Genomic DNA, 20,708 nt, shown 5'->3' with positions numbered 1-20,708 from the left:
TCTCTCTCTCTCTCTCTCTCCCTCCCTCCCTCCATCTGTCTGCCTGTCTATCACCTATCTATCATGTCTATCTACCTATCTATCATCAATCTGTCTATCTACGTGATGTATGTGAATTCACATAGATGTATCTGAAAACCACCAAACCAAATGGTTTCTTTCATCTATTTTCTACCATTATCTATATACCATCTATTTATGTGTAATATATATGAATTTGTGTAGATGCATCTGAGAACCACAAAACCCTATGTTTCTATCATCTACCTGTCTGTCTATCTATCTATCTATCTATCTATCTATCTGTCTACCTATCATCTATCTATCATCTACCTATCTTCATATCTATCAATCTCACACCTATCTATCGTGTAACATGTATATTTGTGTAGGTGCATTTGTACTATGGCCAGCATGTGGAGATCAGAGGAAAATGGGCTGAATCAGTTTTCTTCTTCCACCCTGCGGGTCTCGGGAATTCAGCCCAGGTCATTAGACTTGACAACAAACACGTTTATGCTGAGCCATCCCACAGGCCTTAGACCTGCATACTTTGCCATCAAAAAGACTGTGTCATTAAGTGGGACTTTAATAGACTCAAGGCAGGGTGGGGTTTTTCTGAACAATCATGAGGATCATTTTCAAATGACAGGGTGAGGCAGTGTAGTGAATCTGATCTTTGTAAGTAATAAGAACTGCCAGTTTTCATTTGTTTATTCTACACTAGGCAATTCTCATGGATTATCCTTTTCAATGCCCACTTTAACCCTAGACTTTGGTTCATTTAAAAGAGGACAAGGATGTTGTGTGAATTTCTCAAGTTCCTCTACTAGTAAGTGTATCAGGGTTCACAAAGTTGGTGCTTTAAAAATATTTTTGAGATATTAAGATATAATTACCTCACTTTTCCTTTATCCTCCAGCCCCCTTGCATGTACTACTTCTTTGTGTTTTCTCTCAAATTCATAACTTCTGGCCTCTTTTTTACTGTTGTTAAGCACACATACACACACATACAATTTAAGTCCTTAATATATAAAGATAACAATTACTGAAAACTACAACTGATCCAAAGGCAGAGAATAACTGAATGTGTGGTGGCCAGCCCCCACTGTTCCATCTACAAAATAACTTATGAATCTAAGGCTCAGAGAACATCACAAAAGATGTAAGATTGTAAGAGCCAGAGGATTGGGGTGTCTAGTGTGAGATTACATTTTATAGAATTGCCAGGAATGCTTCAATTGGTTATTCAATACCATATGATCAACCTTATAATTATATACATACAAGTAACTACATATCCCAAACAGCTGATGATTTTTAACTACAACCTTTCACTACCATCTCAAAAGCTATGAGCAGTTTCAAAGGCTGTTTTAGGATATTTTTAGACAGGGAACAATGGTTTGTAGTATTAGGAACCTTCATATCCTAGCACTAGAACGCACGCTATATTTTCACATTTAAATATAATCCTCCCTGATACAGCAGATTGTTCAGGGATGTGTCTATCAATTCTGTATTTCTTTCCTGAACCATTCTAAAGTGATCAGTAATCCTGAACATGATCCATCCCTAAGTCGATGGTTTGCATCCCAATGCTTTTGTCCTTTCAGCAACCTAAGAACATCACAGTGCCCCTTGCCTTACTTTGTCATACTGTCCAACATTCTCTTCTGCATCATTGGCCTCTTGGTTCTGTGTGTGGGTGTCTGTCTGTCTGTGTGTGTGTGTGTGTGTGTGTGTGTGTGTGTGTCTAGGTCTAAGTCTGTGTCATTCTGTTTCTGCGTATGTCTGGGACTGTCTTACCTTGTCAACATTCTCTTCTGCATAATTGGTCTCTTGCTTCTGTGTGTCTGTGTGTGTGTCTGTCTTTGTGTGTCTATGTGTGTGTATGTCTATGTGTATGTATGTGTCAGTCTGTGTGTGTCTGTGTGTATGTAGTATGTGTATCTGACTGTATCTGTATGTATGTGTGTGTGTGATGTGTGTTTGTGTGTGGTGTGTGTCTGTCTGTGTGTGTGTGTCTGTGTGGATGTGGTATGTGTGTCTGTGTGTGTCTATGTGACTGTGTGTGTCTATGTGTGTATGTGTCTCTGAGTGTGTGTCTGTATGTGTTATGTCTCTGTGTTTATGTATCTGTGTGTTTGTCTGTATGTGTGTCTTCTGCTGGTCCTCAGGGTCACTAAGCCCAAGCATCAATCATGTAAGTATGTGTACTAGGCAGAGGACTCTGATGTTAGCTTATATACCTCCCTCAGCAGCACCAACAACTCTCTGATGACACTGATAACATTCCAGAAATAGCCTCCATTGGGGAGCAACAGAGACTAGGAAGGGTCTCTCATGAAGCAGTATATCTCTCAATGCCTGGACCAAAACGCACAAAATACGAGGTAGAAAAATCTACTTGTGCTCAGAGTGCTTGGTAACTTCTGGAGAACTATTATAGAGCCCAGGCTCAAGACCTGGAGTCTGGAGCAGAGTTACCATGTGGGGTGTCAACACTGTATGTTAGCAAATGTTATCCTTAGGTAAGCAATGTGACCTCTTACTTTGTTCCCATCACACAGAGATAAGGCAGCACTGAAGAGTCTGGGCAGCGCTGAAGGGACAGAGCTCAGCCCTTGACAAGGTTGTACTGCCCACAAGTGTACTCTGAGGCAGGTGACGACTGAGAAGTCAATCCCTATTGATTGCAAAACTGAGGCAGAAAGCAGGAAGAATTTACATGCAGCCACATGGAAGATTTATTTCCTTACACTGCACTAGGATTTTGACCACACTACTGGCAGCCTTTCTAGAATCTTCTGGATCATGTTATTGCCTTTATTATTTATGCTTTATATATATAAAAAACTGGTGCTTGTGGGTTGTTTTTCTCCTCAAATTAATGGATGTAGGCTGAGCTATTATCTCATGTGTTGCTCCTCTGAGGCTAGGGACAGAAAACTAGACAGGATTAGGCTGTCGAGGTGAGCACAGAGCAGCAGAGGGGGAAGCTCACCGCAGCCTCCCAAACACAGTTGTGGGCAGCGAAATAGTCAGCCTTGCACAGACCTGTATTAAAAACAAAACAAAACAAAACGAAACAGAAGCCATGCCTCTAATCCCCTGCCAACTGCAGCTTGATAGAATGGGTCCTAAGGCACAACAACTACATAGATGAATTCAAATCTTATTTTTTGAAAGGGGCTCTGAAAAACTGCAGGAGAAATGGATACAATCATATGATCTCACACAGTGCAGGTCTTCAGGGAATTCTGTGTTCCAAGCATGACTGACATTTCATCTGCCCGGACATTAGATAGCAGGGGAATATTCCTCTGAACTCACTCTGTAGAGCTGCCTGCAGGTTGAGGGCCGGAGGGCACGAATCAGCCAGGGCCTTGCCTACCTACAGATCTTATTTAGAGATCCTTTGTGTTTGGAAAAAGCTGGGAACAGAAGAGAGACAATGAGCAGTTGTTCAAATCTTGCTATCTCACATCTGAGTTCTGTTGTCATCACAAGGCCCTAAGTCCCTGACTACACCAGATCTGGGTCTTTATCCCTAAGCGTTGACAAAGCTGTCCTGAAAAGGACAGCCAGCCTGGGAGCGAGGGTGGTAAGGCTTTGTTTGTATGCTTGTTTGTTTGTTTGTCGTTTCGTGGCAAGCTTGTACTTACTTCCCTTAGCATGCATGTAAGCACCCCTTGTTCTCATTCGTATGTTTATTCCTGTCTTCAATTCTCCTGTTTTTACTTAATCCATAGAAGCTTCTCTTTCCACCATACTCACACCACAGACAAAAATAACAGCTGAGAAAACATTTTAATTATTCTCAACCGCAACGTGGGCTTCCAAGTAACAGCAAACAAGGAAGCTGTACAGGCCCAGGAAGGGCAGCTAGAGGCTGCCTAGATCAAAGCCCGGGGAGACGAGATGGCTTAACCACTATGGCCAGGTCCAAAGCTGTGCAGTCCCAGGAAGGGCTGCCTAGATCAAAGCCCGGGAGAAGGCTTAACCATTACTGCCAGGTCCAAAGCCAAAGCTCTGCTAGTATACATCCAAGTGTCTCTCATTCACCTGAGAGAGACTGTGGGAAAGGGAACTTGATGAATTCCATCTGATAAGGCTTCACTGGCTGGGCTTCTCAGATAAGGAGTTACTATGCTAAGCAAGTTGCTTTAAGATAAAGGTAGGTGTGTGTGTGTGTGTGTGTGTGTACACGCATGTATTGGGTGTATCAGATAGTGGGCTTCATTTTCAAAAGGAAAATAAAAACTCAAAGGAGATATATATATATATATATATATATGTATGTATATATATGTATACATATGTGTATATATATATATATATATATATATATATATATATTCCCTTCAACAAAAAATGCGGTGGAAAACACACAGATCTGAAAACTAAGTACTGAGTAGACTAGAATATAGTATACTGGGTATACTAGAGTCCCTGTGGAACTCTCCAGTTAGCTCTTCCCTAACCTATAAAGTTTCAACATCTCTGAGACCCATGGGAGAAATGGGAGAAATCTAATGGAATGATTTTGAGGAACAGAAGAGAACAGAGGACTTTCAAAAGAAGGAATGCTAATCAAACAAGAGGTGCCTGAGGGGGAAGGGAATACGGAAGTATTGAATTAGACACATTCCTGAATAAAATACTGGGGATATATTAAAAATGAAAATAAGTTTCTAGCTCCCTCCGGTTTTTTTCATCTTTATGCAGTTTTTTTTTTTTTTTTATTTACACAGATGCGGTCATTTTTGTATTAACTACGAAGTGAAATAAAGAAAATGCCTATCAAGTGCTAGGAGAGGAATAAAGGGGAGAGGGTAGGGATGCCTGATTCTCTTCAGGTGGTCGAACCCCCACCACGGAGCTGGCCTGCGAAGACCCTTGTGGGGATTCGGCCACGAAACCACCAGGGGGCGCTGCATGCCGGGAGGGGCGGAGCTGCTTTAAATCACAGCGCCGGGCGGTTCAGAGTCTCAGAGAACTCCGCCACTTCTCACTTTCAGACTCCACCGCTGACCGGGACCAGAAGCCAGGAGCCTCGCCCACAGCCGCACAGGGAACACTAACTTGTTTGCGGAGACCCCATTACCTTCGGGGAGCTCAGGTGCGCACCTTGCAAACTCCACTCTCTGAACCTGCCACTGAACCCGCGGGAGCCTCTGAAAGAGCCATGGCCAACGCTGGGCTGCAGCTGCTGGGTTTCATCCTGGCTTCCCTAGGATGGATCGGCTCCATCGTCAGCACTGCCCTGCCCCAGTGGAAGATTTACTCCTATGCTGGGGACAACATCGTGACTGCCCAGGCCATCTACGAGGGACTGTGGATGTCCTGCGTTTCGCAAAGCACCGGGCAGATACAGTGCAAAGTCTTTGACTCCTTGCTGAATCTAAACAGTGAGTGCACCCTCATCCTCCAACATCCCCTCAATCCCGACTCTCCTCCCCTCTCTACCCCAACTCCCCAGCCTTCAGAGCCCCTGCCCACTGTAGTAGCTTCATTCAGCCCGAAGCTGTCCTGGGATTATAGGAGGTTAACCATGAAGTTGGCCAAGGCTTCTCAGCATGTGTTCTGTCATGAGAAAGCAGAACTGGAGCCTCATCTCAAAGCCCTAGATTTGCCTCTAAGTCTCTGCTTGGCACCTTCTGCCCTTTTAGTTGTGAGTTTGGGTTGTTTTGTTTTGTTTGTTTGTTTGTTTTTTAATTTTATTTTTATTTTTTTATTTTTATTTTATTTTATTTTTTATTATTTTATTTTTATGTTTTTGCCTCAAATTCCAATCAAGGTAGGTGGAGATTGGGAGAATGAAGACCACCACCGCGGAACTTAGATTCTTGGGCCTCTTCTGCACATTCTTTCTAATAGGGTTTGGACAAGAAAATGGCACACTTTGGGTATGCTTTCAAGCCTTAAGTAGATGATTCTGAAATATCAAATAAGAAACTTTCTGGCTTATCTCATGGCGTTTCCAACACACAGCTAAGGTTTACTCTTTGGGCCTTTTGGTTTTTCTTCCTTGAAGAACCTCTTGAGATTCCCCTCCAAACGTCGGCTTTCCAGCCTCGAATCTGTAGGAGAGCTAACTTGTGCGGTACAAGTTTAGGATAAGAAGGGTTGGTGGTACCTGTGTAGTGGGTCACTGAAGAGAATGCTTCTGACTAGCTTGGGCAGCATAGCAGCAAGGGCGGAATGTGCGGGAGGAGACAGCCTGGTTGAAGTCACCAGCTGGGAAGAAGGCTGTGAGGAAAAAGAAAGGCTCTTACCATGTTTGCCCTTCCCCAAAGGAAGGGATGTCTGTGTATTGATGAGCTGCTCCTCATATGTAAAGTGAGAAAGACATGTATAGCCAGGAATATTTCTACCGATTCTGGGGAGACAGGTGATGAGATGTGATCGACTGCCTTCACTTTTAACTAGAAAATTTTTCGGTGCTTTGTCAGAAAGCCATTAAATTCCTACAGACACTTTCTCTTCCTGGAGAAATCACATTGGCTGTGTTCTGTAGGTCTGTCCTGCTCTTTATCTCACAGGAGGAAGAGTTCCTTTAGCCTTTGCCTAAACAAAGCTATCCCACAGTCCTCTGGGAATGCTGGTGTGAACAGTGCTGGCATTGTCCCTGTCCTATGAGAGGGAAGCTCTTCGTCTGTCCCCACAAAAGCACTTCACTTTACAGTTATGGGACCTGCCACAAATCATCGTGACACATTGAGCACCTGTTGAATAGAGGCAGCTGCCATGGTTTTGTCTCCACATCTGAACTCCTCTACTAAAAGTAATCTATACATTTGGAAAGTATGTTCTATGTATTACCCTCCTGGGATACACTTAGGCTGTTGACAATTGGGAAATGATGAACCTGTCCAGTGGAAAGAGAAATGCATTTAAGAAAATGGGGCCAGGCACTTTCAAAACCATATTGTGGACCTGGCATGTGAGATGTGCTATTGCAAGTCTAGGGAGGGCTTCCCTATCAATTTTATTGCTCTAATACAAATTCTTTATTTCATCAGGTTTAACTTTCCCAAATGGCTGGATAGAATAATGGTCCATGCAGCAAATATTCAGATCACTCCTACTCAGAATAATGGATTAAATGGTTGATTGTAATTTATTCCTTTTAAATATAGTTATTATATTTCCTAAAACTATGATAAATGCATTGACTATCCTTCCACTGAAAGGAGTTTTTAGAAATGGCTTGTTCATTGATTTGTTTTAATGGAGATCAGCTTCCTTCCATCTTCTGTTCTGGTTAAAGCTATAGTTTATTCAAGATGGAGCCCAGTAGCCTCTCTCCACAAACCACTTCCCAGAAGCATGAGCCTTGACTCACACTTCTCTCCCAGCTGAGCAGTGATTCAGTAGGTGCCTTTGGACCAGGCCCAGAAATCTTGTCTCTGTTTCTCCATCTGAGCTGTGGTGTTCACGCCTACCAGATGTAGAGATCTGGTTGGTGATTCACTGGCTGGTTTTGGTGTAGTTCCATGACGCCTAGAGATGAAGAGGTTTCTCTCTCTCTCTCTCTCTCTCTCTCTCTCTCTCTCTCTCTCTCTCTCTCTCTCTGTGTGTGTGTGTGTGTGTGTTTGTGTGTATATCTCATGAAGTGTATGTCTCATGAGATGCTTTGACATGAAAAGCACAGCTGTGGGTTTCCTAATATTGTACTTTGCTTTGCCAGCAGAGCCCACTTCACCAAAGTAGAAGATAAAATAATGTGTCCATGTTTTGTAACCAGACCTTAAAGGCTATGTCTGTCATATCTGGTATCAGTTGTGAAAGACACATGACCTTTACACAATATGTACAGTGAGTGCAGTATTATCACGTCCCATATAGAACCACCGTACATAGCATAAAGAGGCCACGTTGTACAGAGTTTTGCCGAAGAGTTTATGAAAATGTAACTGAATAATTTCCTGGAGAAACAATAGCTACACTGTGAATTATACCCCACAACAGCCCAGATCATTGCTGAGTCCCTGTTTGTGATGATTTAGAGTGATGATCCTTGTAGCTGAAATTTGGACATACAAAGTAGAGGGCTAAGTACAGTTGTGGTAGACATTTCTTTGTCTAATTTACACATCTCTCTTGGTTTTGATTTAATTCCCAACACTGTGGAAAGCCAGTTGCCTGTTCCATGTACTTAGCTAATTGCTTCTTCTTGCTTCACTTTAATAGCCAGCACTGTCCAAAGACAGGGCTTTCCTAGGAGGCTGCGTGTTGGGAGGTGTGAAGGCAGAGAAGTAAGCATTTTCGTGGAATGCAGTTGTGAAGATTCAAGCACCAGACAAATGGGAGGTTATGCTAGACTCTTTTTAAGTCTCATCTAGTCCTGAACTGCTGTAATTTGTTTATAAGCTACCCCAGCCTGTTGAACTTGCTCTGCATGAATCCACATGTGTGTAGGTGTGCTTAATGAGTAGTGGTTGTTGTGAGGTTTCCCAGCACTCTTGCCATGATGTCAAGCTCAGTGGGGGAGCAAAACCCCTGACTGGGATATCTGTGCAGCATAAGCAGAGAGGAGGGTAACCACTCAGGCTTCTCCAGACCCCTTTCTTCTGCTAACAGAGAATATCCAGAAACGCCATGGGTGTGCAGAGAGGAACAAAAGTTGAGCAAGAGCCAAAGTCTGAAATGAAAACGTGTGGTGTTCTTGCCCTAGTTTGTTCTGTCCAGGGAGAGCTACTTGCTCTTGGATTCACAATTTGTAACATAGGGCAGAGTAGGAGGAGTAGAGGGATGAATCAAAGATCCACTGGCCCAGTTAGCCAACCTGAGCTTGGCCCTATTCTCACTTGTTAGAATGCAGCAAAGGTCATCGGTAAGGCTCTAGCTTGTGACCACTTTGGTGGTTGCCAACTTTGGTGACTAAAGGAGAGAAGGCAAGTGGCATAGCACAGGCTTTCTAGACTGCAGTGATGATTGTCACAGAAAAGGTTATTTGAAGTAGAGAATGAGTTGGAGATGTTGAGGGGGAGGAAAGGGACGTGGAGAAATGATGTAGTTATATTTTAATAAAAAAATAGTGCCACAGAAATGGTAATATACAACAAACATTTAATAATGAGGAAACGTAAAAATGAATAGTAGGCTTGTAAAAGGAGATAGCAAAACTTCTCAGGATACCCTGAGTGGTGGTGATCCCTCATCCTCCAAGACATCATGGACTGCTGATTGACTCTTAGGCACTAAGTCACACCTAGCCCACCAGCTCCAGCACCTGTAAAAGAGAAATGCAACAAGAAGGCACCTGTGAAACTTTGCACAGCGGCTAAAGAGAACGCCTTGATTATTGAAAACAGCACAGCAGTGCTCTCTAATAGTCTGAATAAGCTCATCTAGCTGTGAAGGAGAAAGGGCATTTCTGCTGTGGTCACACAGCGGGCAGTTATTTTATCCCCCAAGACTTATTAGCACATACTATAATAAAGACAGACTGTGCCAGGGCAAAAATAGCATTAAAATCTGGCTTGCTCATGGTATATAGAACATAGGGTAGGAGTGGCAATGGCCTATAGGATGGGGCATGCTCAGTGCCAGGAATTTATAGGGATTCTCCTGCTTGGAGAAGTTTGGAGAAAGAGAAAAAATCGTCCCTGCCTGTCTATGCTTGCCTTTGCGAACTTTGATTAAAATAACTGTAGTAGAAGGATACTGTCTAACTCATTTCTTGTCTTATAAGTAGAGATCTTTGTAAGTATTTTTTTAATTATACTTTCAGGTTGAGAATGATGAGGACTCCTTAGGGGGTCTTTAAGCTGCAGATTTTCAATCTAGTTGAGCTTTATTAAAAGGCTGCCTTCCTGTTTACTGCTGGATAACTTTCAGAAACAACAATGTAACTTTTGCAGTCTTTGCTAACTCCTTTCTTCACACACAGCTTTAGTTATAATGTTATAAAACTAACTACAAATTCAAGGAAGTAAGAAAGAAATGTAAGTGCTCCTAGGGGTTGTGCAAGAGTAAATGGATGTATCTCTGCTCCAAATATTATTTTGTAGCATTCATGCTTCACTATCAAATTCTGTGCTCTGCCGTCCTCATTCTGCTGAGAGAGAAAGGAGGAGAAACCCCATCACAAGAGTTCACTGACTACACAACTTTTAAAACCTCTATCAGGTTAAAGCAAAAGTGCAGTTTCCCCCCTCTGCCAACATTTCTAGCATTTTGTAACACATTTAAGCCCAGGTTTATGTAGTAAAGCTTTAGCATCTCAGGCTGCTCAAAGCAGATGTTTATCTGATAAGTATCATTTCAGATGTAGCTAAAACAATAACTAAAAGAAGATGTAGGCAAACACAAGGATGTGCTTTTTCTGTCACATTATTGCTAGTTTTGAGGAGCAAGGCATCCCTCTTGTCCGAGCTCACTGAGAACACACTGGATGACACAGAAGCATAGTCAGGAAGTGTGAACAGTGCTTCAGACTGATACCACTCCAGGGCAGCCATCTAGCACCTCAGAAGTAGACAGTCCATGGCTCTGACTGGAATGGCTTCCACAAGACCTTTACTGGAAAAACTTAAGCTAGTCCAGATGAAAGCTCTGGTTTAGAATGAATCTTTACATAAAAACCATCACGAAAAGTAGTTTCTTAGTCTGACTTGTAATCCATCATTTCATGTGCCCAGCTAGTAAGTTTTCTTGCTGTTTCAATCTTCCATTATCTATGATGTGCAGGAAAGCTTCCATTATTTTCTATACTCCATGCACATGTCATTATTGTTAGGCATTATCCAATGTCTCCATTTGATGCCAGTCTAATACAGAGCAGCAGATAATTCATAACTCAGTGGCTTCCAGTTGTAAATGAAAAATGTTGCTTGTCAAAACAGCATTCTTATTCTGTACTGCTTTACCATGTTTTTAAATGGAAATAAGGCTCCTAGTTTCTATGATTTTGTGGTTACAAAGTATATTGTCCAGTGATTCCAGGTTTGTGTGTTAGACAAATGACACTGTTCTATAAGGAAATGAAGAATTTGTGGGACTGTTAGCAAGCATGTGACAGAATATCTGTCATATCTCCTTAACTTTGAAAAAGTAATAACTAAGAAAGGAAAGATATGAAGCACAGATGATTTCTTCATAATTTAAAGATGAAACTTTTGTGAATATCTGATGACTGTCAGTGGGTAAGATACGGCACATCCATAGGCTATACCTGGGTGCTCCTTTTTAAACCTGCTTTATGAGTGTGGTGTTCAGAAGACTCCTGAAGAATGCCCTTTGTACCATGTTCAGACTTGTGGCGCTAGTACCCTATGGTTTGACTTCATGAGTGGAATGGAATTATATAAACCAAGTCTAATGGAAGCTACATAACAAGCACAACATCCAGAGAGATCAAAGACACCAATAGCAGTCATTCATAGAGAGCTGATGAGTGAATTGTAATAAAATAAAGAGAAGGTGTCTAAGACAGAAGAGGCTATATATGTTTGTTAAGGGCTACCATATCATTAATGTGTTCTAATTATATTGTTGTCTTCACTAAGAGTAAACTCAGGTCACTCTGCCTTAGAATCCTCCAATGACTTCTCATTACATTTGGGATAGACTCTGAACTCCTGACCCTGCCTACAAAGCTTTAATGTATGTATGTATGTGTGTGTGTAGTGTATATATGTATTGTAATGTGTATATGTGTATTTATGTATATATGTATATGTGAATTAGTATGGGTACGTGTGTACACATACAAATATATACATATACATATATATATGTAATATATACATATGTATATATGCCTTCTGCCAACCTTAACTTTATTTCACTTCCTACCTTTGTCATTTATCTATTAGATAGCCAGTTGGCCCACTTTACTCAGGATCCAGGACTTTCTTAGGATGATAGACTTTTCACTTAAAATATGGCAAATTGGCAGGAAGGGTCACCCTCTCCTGCAGTCACATAGATCCCATCATTGCCTGCAGCATCTTCCCAAAATGCTTTCTATCTAAGCAAAACATCAAATCTGTTTTGTAAGAACATAATTATTTAGTTGTTTATTTTCCTAAGAATTAACCGCTGCCCTTCAAAATACTGCTGATAACTCAGAAGGAAGTATACACCTTAACTGGGAGTCCTAGGGACTTTCCTCTTTGAACCACAGCATGGTTTGTGACTCCAAGGAAAGTTTTCTAATGGTCATGTGAGCAGCTTCTATTCCTAGTAAAGCCATGGGCCATGGAACATGACTTTGATCCAGTAGTTCCTTCCTTCCCCTGGAACCCTGTGATTAGTATACAAGAGAGGTATGCATGTGATAGTGGCACACTTATAAGCAACAGAATATGGCAGAAGAGAAAGAGAGTGTACAGTTTAGTCTCTTGATGAAAGAGTAAAAATTGATTCCAAGTATCATTAAACGCTGTGAAAATACACTTGATACTACTTAGAGAAACATAGTGTGATTCTGTCATGGATTGTAATAACAAGGGTAGAAATGGTTAAGTTAAATTGTAGTGGCATTCCAGAGATGTTTGTTTTGAATTAAGGTTGATAGTGTAACTCCTCAATCTTGAACATGTGAGACTAACCCTGTGTACTCACTAAATACTGGGGAGATCATCATCTTGTCACTCCTGAAGACCAGAAAGGAGCAAACTGTTCTAACTCCCTGGATAGAGATGTTGTCCCTTATATTTTACAAAATGAAAACATGGTCCAAAAGAATAGCAGGTAATTTTCCTCAAGATCCTAATAGCTTTTAGTGTACATGTCTCCATATAACAACTTCCACTTCACTTATTAAGGTTGTAAGATAGTCATCTTCAGTTGAAAGAGGAAATTAATTTGTAATTTAAACATCTTCTACGCAGGGTCCCACCACACACACACACACACACACACACACACACACACACACTATATATATATATATATATATATATATACATATACATATATGTATATATATTATATAAACATGTATATGTATATGTGTATGTATACATGTATATATGTAAGTATTATATATACATATATTATACATATATGTATTATATATTTATATTTTATATTATATATAACATATATACATAATATATCATATATTAATATATATGTAATATATATACATAATATATTATATATATTAATATATATAATATATAAATATATAATACATATATATAAGTTATATATTATATATTAATATATAACACATACATACATATATATATATATATAAAATGTTAGCTTTCAGCTTTTATTCTTTAGGAAACACACTGGCATAGTCTCTGAAATATGATTCTGTCTCTGCTGATAATTTAACACAACAAAGTTAAGAAAGAGGCCTTTAGAAAATTTGCAGAAACCTGTGAAATTTGAGTTAGTGCTATCCCCAACATTATATAGCATGATCCTTTTGTGGTTTTAAAAAGTGGTAGTATCATCTCCTATGAATCTACTGCTGTGTTCCAAGCTATCTTCTTAAATTTTCCCTTAACATCAAAATCTAGAAGGTTGCACCTTCCCCTACTCAGCCTCTTGTAACTAGGGATACAACACCACTTATCTACACATGATCACCTCTGAAAAACTCATGTTCTTGCCCATAGTCACTTGTGAAGCCTAGAGACTGTTGTCTAAAACTAGTGACTAGTACTAAATATGTATTTTAAGCCATTGAGTTATAAATGATGAACATTAAGGATAATATGTGTGACTGTTAGTTCAGACTCTAAATACCCAATGGTAATGATTATATATTCAATTCAGACCTATTCAACTGATTCATTAATAACTTTCCAGTTGATTTTGGACTTCATAACTGAATTACCAGCCATCCTTGACTCTCGGTTTGTGTCCTCCTAGCAACTGTCCCAGTAGCTACAGCAAAGATGTCCCTAGAGTTCATTCTCCTTTGAATGCCTTGTTTCCTTTATCCCTCTCCCTAAAATACTAAAAGATATTTCATCTCCAACCAGTCTCCTCTGACTGATCTAGGCATGGTTTTTACATGTCCTAAATATTTCCCACCAGGTACTTTGCAGGCAACCCGAGCCTTGATGGTAATTGGCATCCTGCTGGGGCTGATCGCAATCTTCGTGTCCACCATTGGCATGAAGTGCATGAAGTGCTTGGAAGATGATGAGGTGCAAAAGATGTGGATGGCTGTCATTGGGGGCATAATATTTTTAATTTCAGGTAAGAGAGGCTCCTCCTTCTCCATTATCTACTTTTCTGAAGTGTGGTTTGAAATCTAGTTTTCTAATTTTTAGTTTCTTTGGTTTATATTCTATTCACTGAATCTGAAATTTTAAAAAATATTCTACCGTCTGAAGACATGTACCTTCTAGTCAGTTGACGTTCATCTTTTCAGTATAAACCAGTGGAAATTTGACCTCTGTATACTTCTGTCTATTACAACCATGAAGGACTCAGGTGCCTAGTAGCCTCTTGGCCCAGTCTATTCCTATTCAGAAGATATTTTGATACTTAGCAAAAGAGTCTGGACCAATTTGATGTGATTCAGAAAATGCTTTTTGGTTGTGATGGTGCATGGCTGTGATCCTAGCATGAGAAAGATGAGAACAGGGAAATGTGGGATTCAAAGCCAGCCTCAAGAAAATATACAGTGTATGTGAATGGTATTGGATTGGGAAAGACGGGATAAAGAGCTAGTAGAGAAAGCTGGAATGAGGTAAGATTGTAGGTGGACAGAGCTAATTTCACAATAAACACTGTGTACCCATGGACCAGAGGAAAGATAAGTCAGTCGGGGTGCAGGTAGAATATTAACAAGGTAGGATGTAAAGTTAGCTGGGCTGGGGAAGAAAACAGTACAGAAAAGGATTTGAAAGCTTCTGACTGAATAGGCTAGGTGTTTCAGAGAAGACACGTATTACAAAGATCAAAGGTAGGATCATACCACACCCATCCCCATGACTCCCATAAGGACTGTACACATACATGTATCCCAGTTTAATCTGGGATGGGTTCAGAAGTCTGGGTGACCAGTTCAAGAGCATATGCATGATTAATTTGCATGGTCAACCAGAATGATCTTACGTACTGTCAAGGACTATAAAATAAGTTATTTTCTTTTAAATTTGTTTTGGATTTGACAGTTTTCTGCATGTTTATTATATAAATTGTGGTATTTCAAAGTGTATAATATAATCTAATATATAGATTAATGTATGTTTTTCTCAGATACTCCTTTTTTGGGAATAATACTTTATATCCACTCTCTAGCATTTTTTTTCTTTATTTCTTTTCATTATTTTTTTTGGAGTGGGGATAGTTTTAAGATAAGGTTTCTCTGTGTAGCCCTGGATGTCCTAGAACTCCCTCTGTATTTCAGGCTTGCTTCAAACCAGCAGAGATCTGCCTGTCTCTGCCTCACAAGTGCGGGGATTAAAACTGTGTGTCACTATTGCCTAGCTACTTTCTAACATTGTTAAGGACTCTTTAGTCACTATATGGTACAAGAAACCTCATGATCTTATCTTACTTTCTACTTGAAAGTTTGAATGTTTCTGACAAACATCTCTAAGGATAAAAATAAGTGCTATGATTTAGCCATCAGAGAGATGTTGAATGAATGATGATGGCCAACTCATTTCCTCTCATTACTGAATATAAAAATACCATGAGCAATTGAGTTCCATTCCATAAATCAACGCAGAGGGTCACCTCCGCAGATGATCCCAGTGTTAGAGATTGCCTTAGACCTGGGGGAGGAGGGCCTGAATGTTCTCCTCCCTGTGCTAGTTAGCTAGCTCTGGTTTTCCTGCTAGACAAGAAAGTAAAAATTGGTTTTGAGTTTGTCAAGAAGAATGCAGGAAGATTTTTATCTTACGTTTTGTAAGCAGTTCTCTGCTGATAGGAACATTTTTTTTTTTCAGAAGTAGTTTCATACACTAAACTACAGTACTGCAAATCATTGACAGAGATTTTGAATAAGATGGATCTATCTGGCTCTTTCTTAGTAACAGTATTTGTGCCAGTGGCCTTGGACTATAAATAAATAAGATGTCATAAACAGCATAATCTAGGCCCAACTTCAATCTAATATCTCTGTAATTCCTTGCAGAACGGTTGGCATAAATCATATCTAAGTCAAATTGATTTCCATAATAATAAAATAAAATGTCAGCACTCTTGATGAGATTCAATTCTTATAGAATACAATTAGGTTTAATAGTCTGTGTTTTTTGTGCTCAGTGTCCCATAGTGATTAATGACCTTGCTTTGAATTTCTGTAGGTCTGGCGACATTAGTGGCCACAGCATGGTATGGAAACAGAATTGTTCAAGAATTCTATGACCCCATGACCCCCGTCAATGCCAGGTAATTCTAGTCACCCGTAAAATAATTCATTCTCTGAAAAAAACAACCCTTTTTGTGTTCGGCAGACTCCTGCCAGGGCCTTCGGTTCTCAGATTTGCTTTCAAGAATTGTATGGAAATTTATGTCAAACTTGCAAACAATTTAAATGACCTGTGACTCACGTTAAAATGAATTGGATAATTGCTTTAACAGCCAATACTGATGACAAAATGCACTTCAAAGGAGAAATGTTCTAAGCTGGATTCTAGCCAACAATATATCACATCTTTTATTTATTTCCCCAATATGAAAAAATGCTAATGTGTTGGACATATTCTTCCTGAACCATATCCTGATGTTTCTATGTCTAATACCTGTGATTTTTCAGAACTAATATACAGGTTCATGACTTATCCAAAAGACTTTTACCACCATAGTGGTTAAAGAACAATGCTTTCATTCCCCATAATTTCCACATGAACCCATGATGTATTTTTCTAGTACATATAAATGCCACTTTAAAATTTTGTCTCCCATTACAACCACAAAAGGGACTTGACAAAGGTCACGTTTCTTAACAGTTCAAGTTTTACAAGTTCAGGACCTGAGCCTCAGCTCTCAGGTAACAATGCTCTTGATCAGCAACAAGACATACTGCCCCACTGTCTTCCCATCTTTAAGCTTAATAACTACATTCAAAGCTAGAATGTTAAGACATAATTACTGTTTGTGAGTGCTAGGGTGAGGGAATGAAAAATCCCAGTGTTTGCAGAGATAAGTGTGTGCCTTTTTATACAGTCACCCACATAGGCTGCTAGAGTCTCGCCCATCCTGTAAGACATGTATAATGAAGAGACAGAAACTGCTGGAGGTCAGTGGGCCACATTTGCAGCAGAGTAATATTATTAGGAGTGCACGAGCAAGCATTTTATAGATTACCAGGCTCTGTGCCCTTGTCATCATAGGATGGCACATTGCCCTGAACACCCTCCAGGGAAGCAAGTGGGACAATCTGCTTCCAAGAGAGGAAACTGTAGCTGAGAGGTAAAGCTGCCGGTCCAGAACTGCAGCAGCTGAGCTTGAGTCTGGACTCAAGCCCTGGAACTTATACAGCCAGCTGTTTTCTCTGTTTCATGTCCATAGTCAGCCACAGATTCCTCATCCCAGGAAGGTGGGAGTCAGCTATGTGATATTCAGGTGTCTGTCTTTCAAGATAGAGATTTTATATTTTATTTTAGCTAGGTTCATGGAACGGTAACCACTCTTGTTACAGAAATAATTACTATTTGAGGGTAGCTGACTTTGTAAGCGGCAGCCTAGGACTCTGGCCTGGTCTTCATTTCTCAAGTGCCTACATATCCTTTCCAAGCCTCCTTTGCTTGGAAAGGTCTTTGGAAGCATTTGTGTAATTAAACTGGTATATTGCATGTCCTATTGCCAATATGCTGCTACAAATTATTGATAATTACAATGTAAACATTATTTTATGTATGTGCTCACAAACTGTAGCTGTATCTTTTGAGGAATCGTGGGGTTATTTTTAAATATATATATTTAAATATATATGTACATATGTATAAATATACATATGCTATGATTTCTTTTTCTCTTTCCAATGGTCCTCATAGCAGTCTGTTGCTGTCTTTTTTTTTCAGGTATGAGTTTGGCCAGGCCCTCTTTACTGGCTGGGCCTCTTCCTCCCTCTGCCTCCTGGGAGGTGCCCTACTTTCCTGCTCCTGTCCCCGGAAAACAACCTCTTACCCAACACCACGGCCTTATCCCAAGCCAACACCTTCTAGTGGGAAAGACTATGTGTGACAGAGGCAGAGGAAGAGATCCTCCTGGAGTGAATACAAAATGGACATTGAAACTAGGATTGACATTAAAGCCTTAGACTGTTGACAATGGTTATCTGAACTGTGGTAGAACAAAAGGAAGCCTATTTTTATATATCCCCATGGCTCTGCTGGGCTTGGCTATGCCTTACCATCTTTCTTGAGTACAGGAGGGAAGCCTTGGCCTTTGAACTGCTGCTTCCCACTGAGAAATCACACTCAAATGGGGAGAAGGGTGCTCCTTATGTGTGTATACATATGTACATATACATATTTTCTATTAAAAAATAGACAGTTAACAATCTCTTATTCTCTTCATACTGTACCAGCATACTTTAAATGACTCTAAAATATATGCAATTCTGTATTGATTAAATAAGCCTTTTTGATGTATTATTCCTTTTCTCTATGAACACACGTGATCAGTCAAATATAACCCCTTTGATCAGCATGTAGTATCTTTGCCATAACACCAGACTTCCTAACGAACTCGGACTGTGTTCTTTTTTTTTTCCCCATATGTCTTCTTTACATCAAAATATTTAAATTTTTTTTTACTCTAACAACTGCATTTTCAGACTTTCCTTCTGAGGTTTGATTCTAACTCCCGAATGTAATAATGAATTTTTGAGCCCACATTTTGAAACGTAAAGCCAGTAAGGATCACATATTACTTCTGTTTCTGAGCTGTGGGGCCCAGTGTTCTAGACAGATGATGTTTTTCCAATGACCTTTCCTCACAGTCCTTGCACTTTGGTTTGGAACTGTCTTGTTTGCTTTAAAAATATTTGTTTCCCTGAGTGGCTGCGCTGCTAACCCTGTTGTTGAAACAGTTTTATTGACTGCATTTTTAGGTACTTATTTTCCATTCCAGATCCTGCAAACTGCAGTTCTCCTCTTCCCTCCTCAGCTACCTAGTTCCCCCACATATAATTATCCTATGGTTTAGCTCTTTTCAGATGGGTGTGGTCTGTTTATCTACACAAACTGCTAGACTTGCCAGAGTGGTAATCTAGTGACAAATATTCCCTCTGTAGCAGTGGACAATTTACAATCTTTATACCTCATTTTCCCATCTGTCAAATTGGGATAATTATACCTAAGCAGCTGGTAGAGGTAATGCGAGTATTAATTAGTTGATATGACTCTCATTCTTTGAACATGAAATATGCCTAAGTAGTGTTTTTTTCCTTGCTCAATTAGCAGTTTTGAAGTCACCAAATAAAATCCACACACATGTCTTCAACACTGTTCCATATCTCTCTTTGTCATGAGTTGATTTCCTCCCATCCAGGTGCATGGCCTCTTGTTGGTGCTGTTTCATTTTGACCATTCTTACTATTGTTGTCTGTAGGAAGGGCCCTTCAGCAGAGCAAGATGTTGTAATACAAAGGGTGTTGCCACTGATGTTGGTCGACTTGGATTTGCATCTTGGTGCTATCACTTAATTACTGAGGTTAGGCAAAGGCACTTGGTTGCCCTACATGTATTGCAACGGGTTCATTAATTCCTGCCCTGCCTATGTCACATGAGTCAAAAGGGGACCCAGGCAAACATGGTTTTATATTGGAAAACATGGTACTCTATAAATTAATGGGTTTTGTGTTTATTTTTTCAAACAACTGGAAATAGAAAAATGTTCAATAGGTTTCATTCCTTAAGAACTCTCTCAAATGAGGAGTTCCTAAAGCTTACCGTGTTAAACTGATCTTAAGTCTTTAAGGCTTTTGGTTGGGAGTCAGCGTTTCAGCCTATGGTCCAAGATGGCCAAGAGTTCCTGTGTCACCCAAAGATCCTTCTGCCTCAGCCTCACAATTGTTAAGATGAGAGGCATGAGCTCCATCCCACAGTTACACCTTAGTTTCAGTGGCTGGTACTTCTGTTGCTAAGCAAATGCAATGGCGAAAGTGTATGTATACTCTAAAGGCATATAAAGTGCTCTTTGTGACGTGATACTTTCAAAGTCAAATGGAAGCTGGAAGTTCTAGGAGAGGTTCAGAATTATGATTCATGGTAAAACCACATGAAGGAAGCTATAGAAAGAATGGAGTCTTATGTGAATTTGTACTATGTAAGTTTTACTGTATTTGTATGTGTGAAGTAATCATGCAAAGATCTTTTGCTACAGTTACTGTGCTTAATATATAATGCAAATGCATAGAAATGATACTCGCAAAACTATACAAAGCTATATATTCCAAAATAATCCCACAGAAATCTTATGTCAGAACTTCCCTAGTTTTGATATTTTTATATCCTACTACCAAACCTGGAAAGAGATCAATTGATATTTAGGGGCTGTGATGGGAATTTGTACAAAGCACTACTCTTTTTCAATAAATTGTTTTTTAATTAAAAAGAAGAGCTTCATGGCTTGTTTTTCAATCATGGAGTTCAGAGCTGTTAATGTGTGCAAGAGAGGAATATATAAGGTAGAATCCTGTTCAATAGGTTACCAGGGAAATTGGGGTTCCCTCTTGGGGGGGTCTTACTCTCACTAGTAAAATAATCTAGAAACACATATGGAAGAGCATTTTGTCTGTTTGTTTTTGAGAAAAACAATTAG

At 39.9% G+C, this 20,708-nt stretch overlaps 1 protein-coding gene across 1 annotated transcript; it reads left to right on the top strand.

The window, feature by feature from the left end:
* Positions 1 to 4,986: 4,986 nt before the first annotated feature.
* Cldn1 (claudin 1) lies at positions 4,987 to 20,501 on the top strand. The gene is made up of 4 exons (XM_031363557.1): positions 4,987 to 5,416; positions 14,016 to 14,180; positions 16,244 to 16,328; positions 17,963 to 20,501. The coding sequence occupies exons 1-4, from the start codon at positions 5,194 to 5,196 to the stop codon at positions 18,123 to 18,125; spliced, it is 636 nt and encodes a 211-aa protein (XP_031219417.1). The 5' UTR covers positions 4,987 to 5,193; the 3' UTR covers positions 18,126 to 20,501.
* The last annotated feature ends 207 nt before the right edge of the window (positions 20,502 to 20,708 follow it).

This window comes from Mastomys coucha, unplaced genomic scaffold (assembly GCF_008632895.1).
Source record: "Mastomys coucha isolate ucsf_1 unplaced genomic scaffold, UCSF_Mcou_1 pScaffold12, whole genome shotgun sequence".
Classification (NCBI taxonomy): Eukaryota; Metazoa; Chordata; class Mammalia; order Rodentia; family Muridae; genus Mastomys; species Mastomys coucha.
The sequence above is the reverse complement of the archived record's forward strand: the minus strand, read 5'-3'. Positions and strand labels throughout refer to the sequence as shown.